This window comes from Salvelinus fontinalis, chromosome 26, assembly GCF_029448725.1.
Source record: "Salvelinus fontinalis isolate EN_2023a chromosome 26, ASM2944872v1, whole genome shotgun sequence".
NCBI lineage: Eukaryota > Metazoa > Chordata > Actinopteri > Salmoniformes > Salmonidae > Salvelinus > Salvelinus fontinalis.
This window is the reverse complement of record NC_074690.1, coordinates 16,466,360-16,483,923: the sequence shown is the minus strand read 5'-3', so window position 1 is coordinate 16,483,923 and position 17,564 is coordinate 16,466,360. Positions and strand designations below refer to the sequence as shown.

At 42.9% G+C, this 17,564-nt stretch overlaps 1 protein-coding gene and 1 pseudogene across 4 annotated transcripts in view; both read left to right on the top strand.

Annotated features, from left to right (window-relative positions):
- The window catches only part of LOC129824524 (3-keto-steroid reductase/17-beta-hydroxysteroid dehydrogenase 7-like), a 14,212-nt pseudogene extending 4,097 nt beyond the window's left edge, over positions 1–10,115 (top strand).
- A 1,997-nt stretch (positions 10,116–12,112) lies between these two features.
- LOC129823736 (plasminogen activator inhibitor 1 RNA-binding protein-like) overlaps positions 12,113–17,564 on the top strand; it is a 30,321-nt gene continuing 24,869 nt past the window's right edge. Inside the window, exon 1 of one of the 4 annotated variants that reach the window (XM_055882692.1) lies at positions 12,113–12,543. In XM_055882692.1, the coding sequence (XP_055738667.1) occupies positions 12,288–12,543 (256 nt within the window). In that variant the 5' untranslated portion in view covers positions 12,113–12,287. The remainder of the gene's footprint in view (positions 12,544–17,564) is intronic. The other 3 variants (XM_055882693.1, XM_055882690.1, XM_055882691.1) reach the window with 3 other exon arrangements.

Genomic DNA, 17,564 nt, shown 5'->3' with positions numbered 1-17,564 from the left:
TTCTGCTACCATTTCTGTCAAGCCGTCTACGCATACAGTTTGACGCATATGTTAGATAAATCCAACATACCGTATGCACTACACAGAACGCACTGCAACTGCCTCTGCAACGCAATGCATGTACTTGAATGTACTTCTGGCGTACCAAAATGCAGTGATCGAGGCGTTATACACACTCTACATCCTGTTCGATGTGACATCAATAAATACTTTTACTAATACTCATTCCACAGGTACACCAGACTGGACTACCTATACCTTAATGCTGGGATCATGCCCAATCCACAGATTGACATCAAAGCTTTTTTCAAGGGTCTATTTTCTAGGTAATGTTCAAATGAACCTTCAAGCCATCTCTCAACTTAAACACACACCATTTAATTTCTTAAATACTGCAAAACTACACTCCTCAAGTACAAATCAGTTTCCATTTGACCTTTAAAATGACCCCAACAAAACAACGTTTGAACTCTTCTTCAGACACTATGTCCATTAAGTGCTCTGATCAGTGGTGTAAAGTACTTAAGTAGTACTTTAAAGTATTTTTACATAAGTTGTTTTTTGGGGTACTGTAATTTACCTTACTATTTATATTGCTGAGAAATGTTACTTTTACTTCAATACATTCCTAAAGAAAATAACATACTTTTTACCTGACACCCAAAAGTATTTGTTACATTTTGAATGCTTAGCAGGACAGGAAAATGGTCCAATTCACACACTTATCAAGAGACCATCCCTGGTCATCTCTACTGCCTCTGATCTGGTGGACTCACCAAACACAAATGCATCTTTTGTAAATAATGTCTGAGTGTTGGAGTGTGCCCCTGGCTATCTGTAAATAATGTCTGAGTGTTGGAGTGTGCCCCTGGCTATCTGTAAATAATGTCTGAGTGTTGGAGTGTGCCCCTGGCTATCCGTACATTTTTAAAACGAGAAAATGGTGCCTTCTGCTTTGCTTAATATAAGGAATTTGAAATGATGTATGCTTTTACTTTTGATACTTAAGTATATTTAGAACCAAATACTTTTAGACTTTTACTCAAGTAGTATTTTACTGGGTGACTTTCCTTTTACTTGAGTAACTTTCTATTAAGGTATCTTTACTTTTACTCAAGTATGATAATTGGTTATTTTTCCACCACTGGCTATGATGTGATGTCATCTTTGTGCTGCAGCAACGCTGTCAACATGTTTGCCACCGCAGAGGGCCTCCTGACCCAGCAGTACATCGTCAACAAAGACGGACTACAGGAAGTGTTCGCCACAAATCTCTTTGGTCATTTCATGCTGGTGAGCCATGTCTTATCTGATTGTATCGTAACATTTCTCAACAGAGAGAGGTTTGTCTCAAATGGAAACAGAGCCTGGAAATTCAAACATAAGGGCCAGGAGTTTTTCCTCACCCACATAACCTGACCAGGACTCCAGTTACAACTAGGGTATATGGCCTGGAGTTTTCTCTTACCTCCAGGTACAACTAGGGTATAGGGCCTTGAGTTTTTCCTGGTTAGGTAATGTCTCATGGTCACATAGTGAAGAAAGCCAAAAGCACAAAGATATTGGAAACTTTGAGAAACGCAGCTGCTGTTCACAGCCAAAGGTAAATTGATACCCTGCTCACTGTAACGGGTAGTAACGTTATAAGGAGCTGGAGACTCACAACATTAACTATTAAACATCTTTGTTTCCATCTTGTACATTTTGTTTCCATTCCGCACTGTCCCGAAGCCACTCCTGCGTTATCTTGGCTGCGTGCTTAGGATCGTTGTTCTGTTGGAAGGTGAACCTTTGCCCCCAGTCTGAGGTCATGAGCTCTCTGGAGCAGGTTTTCATCAAGGATCTCTCTGTATTTTGCTCTGTACATTTTTTCCTCGATCGCGACTAGTCTCCCAGTCCCTGCCACTGAAAAACATCCCCATAGCATGATGTTGCCACCACCATCCTTCCCCGTAGGGATGGTGCCAGGTTTCCTCCAGGCGTGTTGCATGGCATTCAGGCCAAAGAGTTGGTTTCATCCGAATCTTGTTTCTCATGGTCACAGAGTCCTTTTGGTGCCTTTTGGCAACTCCAAGCAAGCTGTCATGTGCCTTTTATTGAGGAATGGCTTCCGTCTGGCCACTCTATGATAAAGGCCTGATTGGTGGAGTGCTGCAGAGATGGTTGTCCTGGAAGGTTCTCCCATCTCCACAGAGGAACTCTGGAGCTCTGTCAGAGTGACCATCGGTTTCTTGGTCACCTCCCTGACGAAGGCCCTTCCCGGCCAAACTGAGCAATTGGTGAGGAGCCAGCTCTAGGAAGAGTCTTGGTGGTTCCAAACTTCTTCCATTTAAGAATGATGGAGGGGACCTTCCGAGTAGCGCAGCGGTCTAAGGCACTGCATCGCAGTGCTAGATGTGTCACTACAGATCCAGGTTCGATCCCGGGCTGTGTTGCGACTGGGAGACCCATGAGTTGGCTCACAATTGGCCCAGTGTCGTACGGGTTAGGGGAGGGTTTGGCCGACTGGGATGTCCTTGACCCATCTAGCGACTCCTTGTTTAAAAAAAAATAAGAATGATGGATGCCACCGTGTTCTTGGGGACCTTCAATGCTGCATACATTTTTTGGTACCCTTCCCCAGATCTGTCTCAAAGCTCTACAGACAATTCCTTAGCCCAAGAGGGTGTGGTATATGGCCAAAATACCACGACTAAGGGCTGTTATTATGCGCAACACAACACGGAGTGCCTGGATACAGCCCTTAGCCATGGTATAATGGCCATATACCACAACACCCCTGAGGTGCCTTATTGCTATTATAAACTGGTTACCAATGTAATTAGAGCAGTAAAAATACATGTTTTGTCATACCCGTGGTATACTGTCTGATATACTACGGCTGTCAGCCAATCAGCATTCAGTGCTTGAATCACCCAGTTTATAAGGGATAATAATCTCACCTGTCTCTTTGGTGCAGGTTATCTGTCCTTCCATAATATTATGTCATATTATTTGTCCCTATGGTCCAGGTCAGGGAGTTAGAGCCAATCCTGTGCCAGGCTGGTCAGACCTCCCGGGTAGTGTGGACTTCGTCCAGCAATGCCAGACGCTCAGCCTTCAATCTAGACGATGTTCAGCATAGAAGGGGGACTGAGCCCTACGCCTCCTCCAAGTATGCCTCCGACTTCCTCAGCCTGGCCCTCAACACACACAACAACAGCCAGGTGAGCCAAAATAATCACTCAGTTGCACATGTCAGTGTTTCCTTAATGGGAAATCGGGAGCCACTGGTGGGTTATGGCAGATCCATTTTAGGTCCTGATTTTCAGCCTGAACAAACAGCCAAGTGAGCCACATGCTTATTCAGTTGCACATGGCAGTGTTCTCTTATTGGTAAATCAGGAGAAACTGGCGGACTGTGGCTGATCCATTTTGGGTCCTGGTAAGAGACGTGTACTAGGTGAGGTACACACTCAGTTGTACATGTCAGTGTTTGCCTAATGGTAGGTCAGGAGCCACTGGTGGGTTGTGACGGATCCATTCTGGCTCCTGACTTGGTGAGAGACTGGATTGTCTGTGCTTGTAAAGGGTGCGTACTGTCGGCAGAGAAGTCAGGCGCAGGAGAGCAAAAACTGTGTTTACAACGGCGCAGTCTAATAATAAAAACCACCGGAAACATAACAATCAAACAATGGGTACAAAACCCGTCGCACACCAGAATAACGTGCACAAGCACTTACAATAAACAATTCCGGACAAGGACATGGGGGGAACAGAGGGTTAAATACACAACATGTAATGATGGAATTGAAACCAGGTGTGTGGGAAGACAAGACAAAACAAATGGAAAATTAAAAGTGGATCAATGATGGCTAGAAGACCGGCGACGCTGACCGCCGAACGCCGCCGAACAAGGAGAGGAACCAACTTCGGCGGAAGTCGTGACAGTGCTAGAGCCTCATGGAGTTGCGAATGATGTCCTCTGTCATTGTTCATAATGTCAAGCTTCATGACACTTATACAGTATTTAGTAAAACTCTACATCATAAGTCAGGTCATGTATCTGAACCAATAATGATACATGTTTTACATGATTGACAGGGGCTGTACTCGTCAGTGATTTGTCCAGGGCTGGTCATGACCAATCTGACCTGTGGAATCCTCCCCTCCTTCTTCTGGACCCTCGCCATATATCTCGTAAGTTGCTTTTACTCTTTAGTCTTATTTTACTCCATTACTGTATTGACATGATTTGTTAGTACCTTACTGTACCGGTAGTACCGTATTGACATTATTTGTTAGTACCTTACTGTAATCGTAGTAATGAATTGACATTATTTGTTAGTACCTTACTGTAACGGTAGTACTGTATTGACATTATTTGTTGTGGTCTTGTGATTTCCCCAGAAAAGCAGATTTGTATAGACTTGTATTGTTACTCAACATGTTTGTCTTCATGAACAGATAAGAATCTTCACCAACACGTTCACACTGACACCATACCATGGAGCGGGAGCCATGGTAACGTATCACAGAAACGAATCTAAACAGTTCAGATATGTAATATTTCCATATGAACAGTTTGTGATATATCTTTGTGGGTTGGTTTCCCATACACAACATAGCCCTGGACTATAAAGGACCAGGCTTAATCTGTGTCTGGGAAACCAGACATATATTACATTTCTGTAATATTTACCATCAATTAACTTGTTTTTACAATCTATGAATCTGTTTTGGCAGTTATTGGATAGTTAACAGTATAAGAATATTTTAAAAATGAAATCAGTATTTTCTTTTCTTAGTATTTTACAGTTAATTTCCACTACATCCTTATAGTTAAAGTTGTATTGTCACATGCACAAGTAAAGTGAAATGCTTGACTTGCAAGCTCTACCCAAAAGTGTAGTAATCAATATCAAAATATAATAACTAATTTAAAAAAAATATATACTGTATATAATAAAGAAAAATCAAAAAATAGGAGAGGAAGCTAGATACAGGGTTAGTGCAAATACCAAATGTACAATGTGCAGGGATTACTGGAGTATTGAGGTAGATATGTACTGTACATGTTGTCAGGGATTAGGAGAAAGTGACTGGTATCAGGATTAATAATAGTAGTAAACAGAATGGCAGCAGTATAAGTGGTGGGTGTTTGTGAAAGACTGGGAGTGTAGGTGTGATCGGCAGATATACAGTGCATTCAGAAAGTATTCAGACCCCTTGACTTTTTACACATTTTGTTACATTACAGCCTTATTCTAAAATGGAGTAAATTGTTTTTCCCCCTCATCAATCTACACACAATACCCCATAATGACAAAGCAAAAACTGATTTTATAGAAATTTTAGCAAATGTATAAAAATAAAAAAAATGAAATATAACATTGACATAAGTATTCAGACCCTATACTAGGTACTTTGTTGAAGCACTTTTGGCATTAATTACAGCCTTGAGTCTTCTTGGGTATGACATTATAAGCTTGGCACACCTGTATTTGGGGAGTTTCTCCCATTCTTCTCTGCAGATCTTCTCAAGCTCTGTCAGGTTGGATGGGTAGCGTCGCTGCACAGCTATTTTTAGGTCTCTCCCGAGATATTAGATCTTGTGAAGCTTCGCCCCAGTCTGAAGTCTTGAGCACTCTGGAGCAGGTTTTCATCAAGGATCTCTCTGTACTTTGCTCCGTTCATCTTTCCCTCGATCCTGACAAATCCTCTCTCATGGTCTGAGTCCTTTAGGTGGCTTTTGGCAAACTCCAAGCGGGCTGTCATGTGCCTTTTATTGAGGAGTGGCTTCCATCTGGCCACTCCACCATAAAGACCCGATTGGTGGAGTGCTGCAGAGATGGTTGTCCTTTTAGAAGGTTCTCCCATCTCCACAGAGGAACTCTGGAGCTCTGTCAGAGTGACCATCGGGTTCTTGGTCACCTCCCTGACCAAGGCCCTTCTCCCCAGATTGTGACCAGCTCTAGGAAGAGTCTTGATGGTTCCAAACTTCTTCCATTTAAAAATGATGGACGCCACCGTGTTCTTGGGGACCTTCAATGCTACATACTTTTTTGTTACCCTTTCCCAGATCTGTGCCTCGACACAATCCTGTCTCAGAGCTCTACAGACAATGTCTTCGACCTCATGGTTTGGTTTTTGCTCTGACATGCACTGTCAACTGTGGGACCTAATATAGACAGGTGTGTGCCTTTCCAAATCATAGACTCCAATCAAGTTGTAGAAACATCTCAATGATGATCAATGGAAACAGGAGGCACCTGAGCTCTATTACGAGTCTCATAGCAAAGGGTCTGAATACTTACGTAAATAAGGTATTTATTTATATATTTTTTTATATACATTTGCAAACATTTCTTAAAACCTGTTTTTGCTTTGTCATTATGGGGTACTGTGTGTAGATTGATGAGGGAAAACTTATATTTAATCAATTTTAGAATACGGCTTTAAAGCAGGGTGGTCAATTCCAGTTCTTGAGGGCCTGATTGGTGTCACAGTTTTGCCCCAGCCCCAGCTAACACATCAATAATCACCTAATCATGATCTTCCGTTTGAAATGCAGTTTGATTAATCAGCTGTGTTTGCTAGGGATAGAGAAAAAGTGTGACACCACTTTATTTAACCAGGTAGGCCAGTTGAGAACAAGTTCTCATTCACAACTGCGACCTGGCCAAGATAAAGCAAAGCAGTGCGACAAAAACAACAACACAGAGTTACACATAAAGAAACGTACATTCAATAACAAAATAGAAAATAAAAATCGAAAAATCTATGTACAGTGTGTGCAAATGTAGAAGAGTAGAGGGGTAGGCAATAAATTGGCCATAGAGGCGAAATATTTAACAATTTAGCATTAATATTGGAGTGATAGATGTGCAGATGATGATGTGCAAGTAGAGATACTGGGGTGCAAAAGAGCAAGAGGGTAAGTAATAATATGGGGATGAGGTAGTTGGGTGTGCTATTTACAGATTGGCTGTGTGCAGGTACAGTCATCGGTAGGCTGCTCTGACAGCTGATGCTTAAAGTTAGAGAGGGAGATATAAGATTCCAGCTTCAGGTCTAGAGTGTCTCCCCCTTTGAAGAGGGGGATGACCGTGGCAGCTTTCCAATCTTTTTGGATCTCAGACAATATGAAAGAGAGGTTGAATAGGCTAGTAATAGGGTCCAGAGGGTCCAGATTGTCTTGCACAGCTGATTTGTAGGGATTCAGATTTTGCAGTACTTTCAGAACATCAGCTGTCTGGATTTGGGTGAAGGAGAAGCGGGAGGGGTTTGGGCAAGTTGCTGCAGGGGGTGCTGAGATGTTGGCCAGGGTAGGGGTAGTCAGGTGGAAAGCCCACCCCTGCTTGAATTAACAAAATGTGGAAAATGTCCAAGGGTCAGAATACTTTCTGAATGCACTGTACATGTAAACAGGGCTGAAAAGTGACTGATAGCAGGAATATATAAATAGAAACTGTTTAGGAGTCTTTTGGTCTGAGCCTTGATGCACCAGTACAGACAGCACTGGGTATTCAGACGGCGCTGGGTATTCAGACGGCGCTGGGTATTCAGACGGCGCTGGGTATTCAGACGGCGCTGGGCACCTCCGTACCTTCAGGCTCTGATCAGGCCCTACACCCAAACAAGGGCACTGCGTTCATCCACCTCTGGCCTGCTCGCCTCCCTACCTCTGAGGAAGTACAGTTCCCGCTCAGCCCAGTCAAAACTGTTCGCTGCTCTGGCACCCCAATGGTGGAACAAACTCCCTCACGACGCCAGGTCAGCGGAGTCAATCACCACCTTCCGGAGACACCTGAAACCCCACCTCTTTAAGGAATACCTAGGATAGGATAAAGTAATCTTTCTAACCCCCCCCCCCCCCCCCTTAAAAGAGTTAGATGCACTATTGTAAAGTGGTTGTTCCACTGGATATCATAAGGTGAATACACCAATTTGTAAGTCGCTCTGGATAAGAGCGTCTGCTAAATGACTTAAATGTAAATGTAAATGTATTCAGACGGCGCTGGGTATTCAGACGGCGCTGGGTATTCAGACGGCGCTGGGCATTCAGACGGTGCTGGGTATTCAGACGGCACTGGGTATTCAGACGGCACTGGGTATTCAGACGGCGCTGGGTATTCAGACGGCGCTGGGTATTCAGACGGCGCTGGGTATTCAGACGGCGCTGGGTATTCAGACGGCACTGGGCATTCAGACGGCACTGGGCATTCAGACGGCACTGGGCATTCAGACGGCGCTGGGCATTCAGACGGCACTGGGCATTCAGACGACGCTGGGTATTCAGACGGCACTGGGTATTCAGACGGCGCTGGGTATTCAGACGGCACTGGGCATTCAGACGACACTGGGCATTCAGACGGCACTGGGCATTCAGACGACGCTGGGTATTCAGACGACACTGGGTATTCAGACGGCGCTGGGTATTCAGACGGCGCTGGGTATTCAGACGGCACTGGGCATTCAGACGGCACTGGGTATTCAGACGGCACTGGGCATTCAGACGGCACTGGGCATTCAGACGGCGCTGGGCATTCAGACGGCACTGGGCATTCAGACGACGCTGGGTATTCAGACGGCACTGGGTATTCAGACGGCGCTGGGTATTCAGACGGCACTGGGCATTCAGACGACACTGGGCATTCAGACGGCACTGGGTATTCAGACGACGCTGGGTATTCAGACGACACTGGGTATTCAGACGGCACTGGGTATTCAGACGGCACTGGGTATTCAGACGACGCTGGGTATTCAGACGGCACTGGGCATTCAGACGGCACTGGGTATTCAGACGACGCTGGGCATTCAGACGGCGCTGGGTATTCAGACGACGCTGGGTATTCAGACGGCGCTGGGTATTCAGACGGCACTGGGTATTCAGACGGCACTGGGTATTCATGGGATTACTGCATTATCACATGCTTATCTGGTGATTTTGGTGTGTTTATACAGAAGCTGCTTTTACAGTTGAATATGTCACTCTCAACAGCTTAAAATGTTTTGATACTAATTCCTTTGAGTGATTTTTCATAATCGGAAATGTAATCCTGTCTTTTATAGCACTCGCTGTTTGTGCAAAAACCGGAGTCCCTGGATCCAAGAGCAAAGTACCACAGTTTGACGTCAGGCATGGGGAGCAACTACACGCAACCTCGACAAGTGAGTGTTTCTCGTAAAAAGTTTTTGGAAAACTAGGCCCAAGATAAACATCTGTGAAGTTGTGAACAGCTTCTATATGAATATTTCAGTCTGATAAGGGTTGATGTCATAGCTTTACGTTCACACACGCACTATACACACGTACACATGGATTTTGTGTTGTAGATATGTGGTAGTAGAGTAGGGGCCTGTTTTTAATATTTTTTAAATTGTAGAACTGCCTTAATTTTGCTGGACCCCAGGAAGAGCTGCCAAGGCAGCAGCTAATGGGGATCCATAATAAATACAAATACATGGGGATTTAATTCAAATTATATTTGAAAGAAAAAAGCTTACCTAGACATTTTCATGTTATGTCATGTTATGTTATAGCGTTTAAAAGGGAAGGTTATCTAGGCTGTTCTTCCATGGCTTTGCCGTTTTGTGTTTTTCAGATTGACGTTGATGACGTGTCAGAGGCCCTGTATGTGAAACTGCTGGAAATAGAAAAAGCTACTCATAAGAGATTAAATAAGGAGGATGATGATAAACAAGCTTACAAAAAGTACCTCCACCAGACTGAGTAGTCTTTTGTCCGGCTATTCTCCTTGACTGACTAGTTTAACCACTTGACTTTTATTCTATAAGATAGAATCTATATGGATGAAACTGTTTTACTCACGTGTGAATGGAAGGAAACAGTGTGCTTTGTATAAATTGACCATCGCCATGAGGCACTACACTCTCATTGTCTTACGTCAGATGGCGTCACTACTACGCAACGCTTGTTCCCTCAACCAATCAGTGCACGTGGAATCGTGGCGCTATCTGACGTAAGACAATGAAGGAACCCTCTAACAAAGATCACATGGATCTCTTTCTGGTTCCAAATAGCACCTATACTGAAACGCTATAAAACTGGAATTCAATAGGGGACATTTGTTATTGTCACTTTGAAAGGGACTAGGATGTAAATTCCTGCTGCTAACTCATTGATCTAAATGTGGTGGCTCTATACTATGAAGACCTTTTGTGAATTATAAAGCACACATGGTATTAACTTGACCAAAATTAGATAAATGATGTCAAAGCATTCATTTTCTGTGAGTGTTAGGTTCACAGATGCTGCCTTATGGTAAGATGAAGAGCTACTTGTGAGCTGTTGAACTTTTATTAAAATGTATGTTTAAAATGAACTATTTTAGCCCATCTCGTTTCATTTGTTAGAATTAAAAAGTTAGAGCAGCAACAGTTGGTATGGTCTGTATTGCTGAGAGTGTGAGTTGAAATAGCCTAGCTCACTGGTGTAACTAAGACACCAGGCATGTCTCTTTACCTGATAGCTTCATCATGATACACACAAGCTGCTACGGTGTAGCCTTATAGAACATTAATTATTTGATTATTTAATTTTGGGGGGACTTTTTACCCCTTTCGTGATATCCAATTGGTAGTTACAGTCTTGTCCCATCTCTGCAACTCCCGTACGGACTCGGGAGAGGCGAAGGTCAAGAGCCGTACTTCCTCCAAAACATGACCCCTCCAAGCCACACTGCTTCTTGACACACTGCTCGCTTAACCCAGAAGCCAGCCGGAGGAAACACTGTACAGCTGACAACCGAAGTCAGTGTTCATGCGCCCGGCCGCAACAAGGAGTCGCTAGAGCGCGATGGGACACGGAAAACCCTGCCGGCCAAACCCTCCCCTAACCCGGACTACGCTGGGCCAATTGTGTGCCGCTTCATGGGTATCCTGGTCGTGGCCGGCTACGACACAGCCCGGGATTGAACCCGGATCTGTAGTGACGCTGCGCCACTCGGGAGGCCTATAGAACCTGAGTTGGGTTATTTGAGGTGTGGTTTCCTTTGGTCAACACCAATTACCTCAAGACAGTTTTAATTTGCGTTTCTTTTTGTCGTGTTACTTCAATCATAAAAGATGAAGAATAGTTGTGGTGATGGATGGTGTCTCACTTAACAACGAATAACAGTGAAGTTGATCTATGAGTAATATCCCTCCCTCTACTAAAACAGGTGTGCACCATATACAGTAGGTCTACAGAGAAACACATTAGCTATAATGACGGATTCATTACTGTTGGGCATTACAGGTGTGTATATGTCTTGATGGTTTAGTTCCCAAACTTCCCATGCTGATAGGCTACAACAGAAGTGACTGGTCCGATTGACCGCTGTATGACACTACCAGCTGTTTTACTACATGACCCCTGCCTGCCCTCACCACACACTTTTATTTGCTGCTTTTTATAAACAGACAAATCCTCCTTAATCTTCAGATGTGCACTAGCCCACACACAGAGCAGCTGTATATTGGAATGTGGAAATGCTTCACTTGGAAGGTCCCCTTTCTCACTCTCTCACACACACACACACACACACACACACACACACACACACACACACACACACACACACACACACACACACACACACACACACACACACACACACACACACCTCTCTTCCTCTCTCAAAATGTTGTGAAAAGCATTAACTGCATATAAAGCACACATTATTCTGTTCTAAACATAATACAAAAATGTATATAAATATATACATAAAAATATGTATTGGTCACCTATCTACACCTAAATTACCTCATCTAACCTGCACCCTCACACACTGACTCGGTACCGGTACCCCCTGTTTATAGCCTCATTATTGTTATTTTATTGTGTTACTTTAATGTATTTGGTGAATATTTTCTTAAACTCTTCTTGAACTGCACTGTTGGTTAAAAGGGCTTGTAAAGTAAGCATTTCACGGTAAGGTCTACACTTGTATTCAGCGCATGTGACAAAGTTCGATTTGATTTCTTAGTGTAAAGGCATTTTGTTTTGTCAATGAACATGCATTTTAATAGCAATAGTATTTAAAGGCTAATGGGATTAATGAATAATCAAACAGTTGTCACTTTACATGATATAATTTGCATTAGTTTACAAGCAGGACCGAGTTTGGGAAATCCTGGACTAGACGACTACATGCCCCATATCACGCTACTGAATATAACGGATATTCCTCGCGCCGGAAGAGAAGAGGTACATTTCCCAGCCATCTTGTGGTAGTATCTAGCGAATTGTTCGCACCAAGCCTCGTAGAATCGGAGGTAAATTCCGCTGAAGGGGCGCGATCATGCCCGGGCATCTGCAAGAAAGCTTCGGCTGCGTCGTAACCAATCGGTTCGACCAGCTATTGGACGATGAATCAGACCCTTTCGAGGTGCTAAAGGCGGCGGAGAATAAGAAGAAAGAGGCGGCTGCAGCTGGTATCACCAAGTCTGCAGCCCAAGCCGCCAAGCAGACCAAGAAGGAGTCACAGAAGGACAGGAAGAATCCGCTCCTTGACAAGAAAGATGAAACTCAGACTGCAGTACCTCTGAAGAAAGAAGGTAAGGTGCACGCGGATAAATCGGTAGTCAAAACCTGCAAAATCCTAGCCAGTTTGCTAACAACATGGGTTATGTCCTGTTGCGATCAATTTAGAGGGCAACAGAAGAACCCATTGCGAACATGCAAATATCCAATGCATTATTAGACAGGTTAATCATGCATTGGATATGCATTGGATAGCAACCACCTGTGCACTCTGGTCCGCCTCTCGCTGAAATCCATTCCACCTGCAGGATGTGGATGTTGTAAATGATGGCGCTGTGGTTGCTGCGCAGGGTAATGTTTTTGTTGTGAAACAGCTCGAGCTTAGTGCACATATTCATAATATACCTAGCCTAGGTAGCTTTGTATTCGGCTAAGAAAGAAGATAGCTATCTGGCTCTTCTAGGGATTTGCGGGACAAGCCAGCTTGCTGCGTAGTTAGCTAGCTATTCTTCAAAACAACACTGATGCTACTGAACCGTCAGAAATATCGAGTTGAATGAGGCCCGTGCGTTCTGCTGCAACTGCATCATTAGCGAGCTAGGTAGTTCGCGCGACCTAGCCAACCAATGTCCGGTTTAGGTGGATAAAACAGTACAAGCTGGCTATCAAGTTATTGCATAGTACTGTTTTCATGTAGGTAGCTTATTCAGTGAAGTGTTATGACAGTGTAACTAGCGTGTTGCCGTTTGTTTTCATCTGCGCATACGCTTTTCTAAACAGATAATGTTACTGTACTTCACTTTATAGCTAACAAGCTACTATTTCCACGACGTACATGCGCAATGCTTTTGTAAACGAGTGCATCTGGCCAGATGTCCACCACAACAAAAGTAACATTAGCTAGCTAAGGCCCCTCGAAATATTATCACTAGCTAAATGCATTGAACGAAGGCCTGTCTGCATGGAATCAAACGTGCATGCTGTCAAAGTAAGAATGACAGGGCATAGCCAGCTAACACAACACCCTCATGAAATAGCTAAGCAACTTCCTCTGGAGTAACCTAACACCTTTGCTGACAGCTGGCCCATATTTCATGTTGTTAAAGCTGTAATATGTAACTTTTTGTAACAAATTCACATATAAATATTAGTTATAGATCTGTCATTACATTGAAATCAAGTCTAAGAAGCAATATATATTTTCTATGTGCTTTATTGCTATGCATTTTCTATGCTTCCTTTTACTTTCGGTTTTGCACACTAGCTTCAAACAGCTGGATACAATATTTTTGGTTATGGAAAATATATTTCTCAATGGTTTAGATGCCACAATGTTTCTCTAAAACATACTTGCTTGTTTTGTCACATACTGAAATTAGGCAAACTATTACAATTTTAGTAACCAGGAAATGGCTGAGCAATTTCTGCATATTGCATCTTTAACTCGATACAGGTGAGAAGCCTGACTAGGAGACGGGGTGGGAATGTGATGAACCGTACTTCATGAGATGTAACCGAAAAACAACTGGCATTTGGAAAGTTTGAGGTGAGGGAGAAAGTGTGGTGGAACAAGTATTGCTAGCATTTTAAATTATATTGCTACAGTAGCTGGATGGGGGGGGGTATTTCGGGCAGGCAAGAAAATGGTCTTGTCGAACGAAATGAATAATGAATGTATGTGTGTTATATTAAACATAGAGGAGGGAGTAAAATGTAGCCAAGCAATAAACATTTCAGAACTACTAGTCGATTAAGACATGGGAGAGATGACGAATTTTGGCAAAGAGATTTATTTATAGACTAATACACAAATAGCCAAACCAAAAACTGCAGACATTACCGTCAGGGGGAGGTTCTGGCAGGGGGAGGTTCTGGCAGGGGGAGGTACTGGCAGGGGGAGGTACTGGCAGGGGGAGGTTCTGGCAGGGGGAGGTTCTGGCAGGGGGAGATTTTCGGCACAATACCGTTCCTCAAGTTATAACGTGTTAGTTGCTTACTGGACCCTGGCAATCTGTGAAATGTTTACAAGTTAGCCAACTAACTAGAGTACTAATGTTTTCCCTCTACAGTATGTGGTTAATATTCAGAATGAGAGAATGAGGTGAAAATGAGGCGTTGCTTGTTAAACAAGTGGATTCAGGGATGAAGTGGAGCTGGGCCTGAGATGAAAGGAACACCACACACTTTCCCTTTTCCTCACTTCTTCAATACAGTGGATTAAAATGGGTATTCCAGGTGTACTCTCTGCCTGAAAGAGACCCTTGGTTGGCATAATTGATATCATGCTCTGTTGGCATATTGTAGAACAGATGTCCACAGGCAGAAAGTGTACAATGTAGTAATGTGCAGTGTAGCCCAAAGAGATTGCTTTTGTTGTGTTGAACTTAACAGTAACACGTGAGTGAGAGGGGATTATTAAATGTTTTACTCTGTGAACGTTATTTTTGCACAGATGTAGCCTTGTGCACTTGATCGACGTCTACTTTAGTGACCACTATAATAGAGCAAAAATAGAATACCTGTTTGTTTCATTCTATTTCTACTTTAAGATATTTTTTCCCAAGTGCAATATTTACAGTTGAAGTCGGAAGTTTACATACACCTTAGCCAAATACATTTAAACTCAGTGTTTCACAATTCCTGACATTTGATCCTGGTAAAAATTCTCTGTTTTAGGTCAGTTAGGATCACCACTTTATTTTAAGAATGTGAAATGTCAGAATAATAGTAGAGAGAATTATTTATTTCAGCTTTTATTTCTTTCATCACATTCCCAGTAGGTCAGAAGTTTACATACACTCAATTAGTATTTGGTAGCATTGCCTTTAAATTGTTTAACTTGGGTCAAACGTTTCGGGTAGCCTTCCACAAGCTTCCCACAATAAGTTGGGGGAATCTTTGGCCCATTTCTCCTTACAGAGCTGGTGTAACTGAGTCAGGTTCTTAGGCCTCCTTGCTCACACACGCTTTTAAAGTTCTGCCCACAAATGTTCTATGGCATTGAGGTCAGGGCTTTGTGATGGCCACTCCAATACCTTGACTTTGTTGTCTTTAAGCCATTTTGCCACAACTTTGGAAGTATGCTTGGGGTCATTTTCCATTTGGAAGACCCATTTGCGACCAAGCTTTAACTTCCTGACTGATGTCTTAAGATGTTGCTTCAATATATCCACATATTTTTTCTCCCTCATGATGCCATCTATTTTGTGAAGTGCACCAGTCCCTCCTGCAGCAAAGCACCTCCACAACATGATGCTGCCACCCCTGTGCTTCACGGTTGGGATGGTGTTCTTCGGCTTGCAAGCATCCCCCTTTTTCCTCCAAACATAACAATGGTCATTATGGCAAACAGTTCTATCTAGACCAGAGGACATTTCTCCAAAAAGTACAATCTTTGTCCCCATATGCAGTTGCAAACCTTAGTCTGGATTTTTTATGGCGGTTTTGGAGCTTCTTCCTTGTTGAGCGGCCTTTCAGGTTATGTCGATATAGGACTCGTTTTTCTGTGGATATAGATAATTCTGTACCTGTTTCCTCCAGTATCTGCACAAGGTCCTTTGCTGTTGTTCTGGGATTGATTTGCACTTTTCACACCAATGTACGCTCATCTCTAGGAGACAGAACGCGTCTCCTTTCTGAGCGGTATGACGGCTGCGTGGTCCCATGGTGTTTATACTTGCATACTATTATTTCTACAGATGAACGTGGTACCTTTTGCATGTTTCAGCGAGAGAAAAAATGAGTCGACATGTCGATTGTTTGGTCGATAGGCTTCTGGTCGACAGATTTCTTTAGTCAAGCTGTCACAAATGATTTTGTTTGTTTCATGGTACACAAGACACCTGTCTGACTCACGCCTGTCTCTGTGGACTGAACCATTGGAGGCCACAGGGATGGCACAGTCCATCACCCTAAGACATGTGCTACTGAAATTGTAAATGGTTATATTATGTAAGATTTAGAGGTCGAGAGATTAATCGTAATGGTCGGCCGATTTCAAGTTTTCATAACAATAGGTAATCGGCATTTTTGGACACCGATCATGGCCGATTACATTGCACTCCACGAGGAGACTGCATGGCAGGATGACTACCTGTTATGTGAGTGCAGCAAGGAGCCAAGGTAAGGTGCTTGCTAACATTAAACTTATCTTATAAAAATCAATCAATCTTAACATAATCACTAGTTAACTACACATGGTTGATGATATTACTATTTTATCTAGCTTGTCCTGCGTTGCATATAATCGATGCGGTGCCTGTTAATTTGTCATTGAATCACAGCCTACTTCGCCAAACGGGTGGTTTAACAAGCGCATTCGCAGAAAAAAGCACTGTCGTTGCACCAATGTGTACCTAACCATAAACATCAACGCCTTTCTTAAAATCAATACACAAGTATATATTTTTAAACCTGCATATTTAGTTAATATTGCCTGCTAACATGAATTTCTTTTAACTAGTGAAATTGTGTCACTTCTCTTGTGTTCTGTGTAAGCAGAGTCAGGGTATATGCAGCAGTTTGGGCCGCCTGGCTCGTTGCGAACTGTGTGAAGACCATTTCTTCCTAACAAAGACCCTAATTAATTTGCCAGAATTGTACGTAATTATGACATAACATTGATGGTTGTGCAATGTAACATCAATATTTAGACTTAGGGATGCCACCGGTTAGATAAAATACAGAACGGTTCAGTATTTCACTGAAAGAATAAACGTTTTGTTTTTCGAAATGATAGTTTCCGGATTTGACCATATTAATGACCCAAGGCTCGTATTTCTGTGTGTTATTATATTATAATTAAGTCTATGATTTGATAGAGCAGTCTGACTGAGCGGTGGTAGGCAGCAGCAGGCTCATAAGCATTCATTCAAACAGCACTTTCCTGCATTTGCCAGCAGCTCTTCGCTGTGCTTCAAGCATTGCGCTGTTTATGACTTCAAGCCACACAACTCCCGAGATTCGGCTGGCAATAGTAAAGTGCCTATTAGAACATCCAATAGTCAAAAGTATATGAAATACAAATGGTATAGAGATAAATAGTCCTATAATAACTACAACCTAAAACCTCTTACCTGGGAATATTGAAGACTCA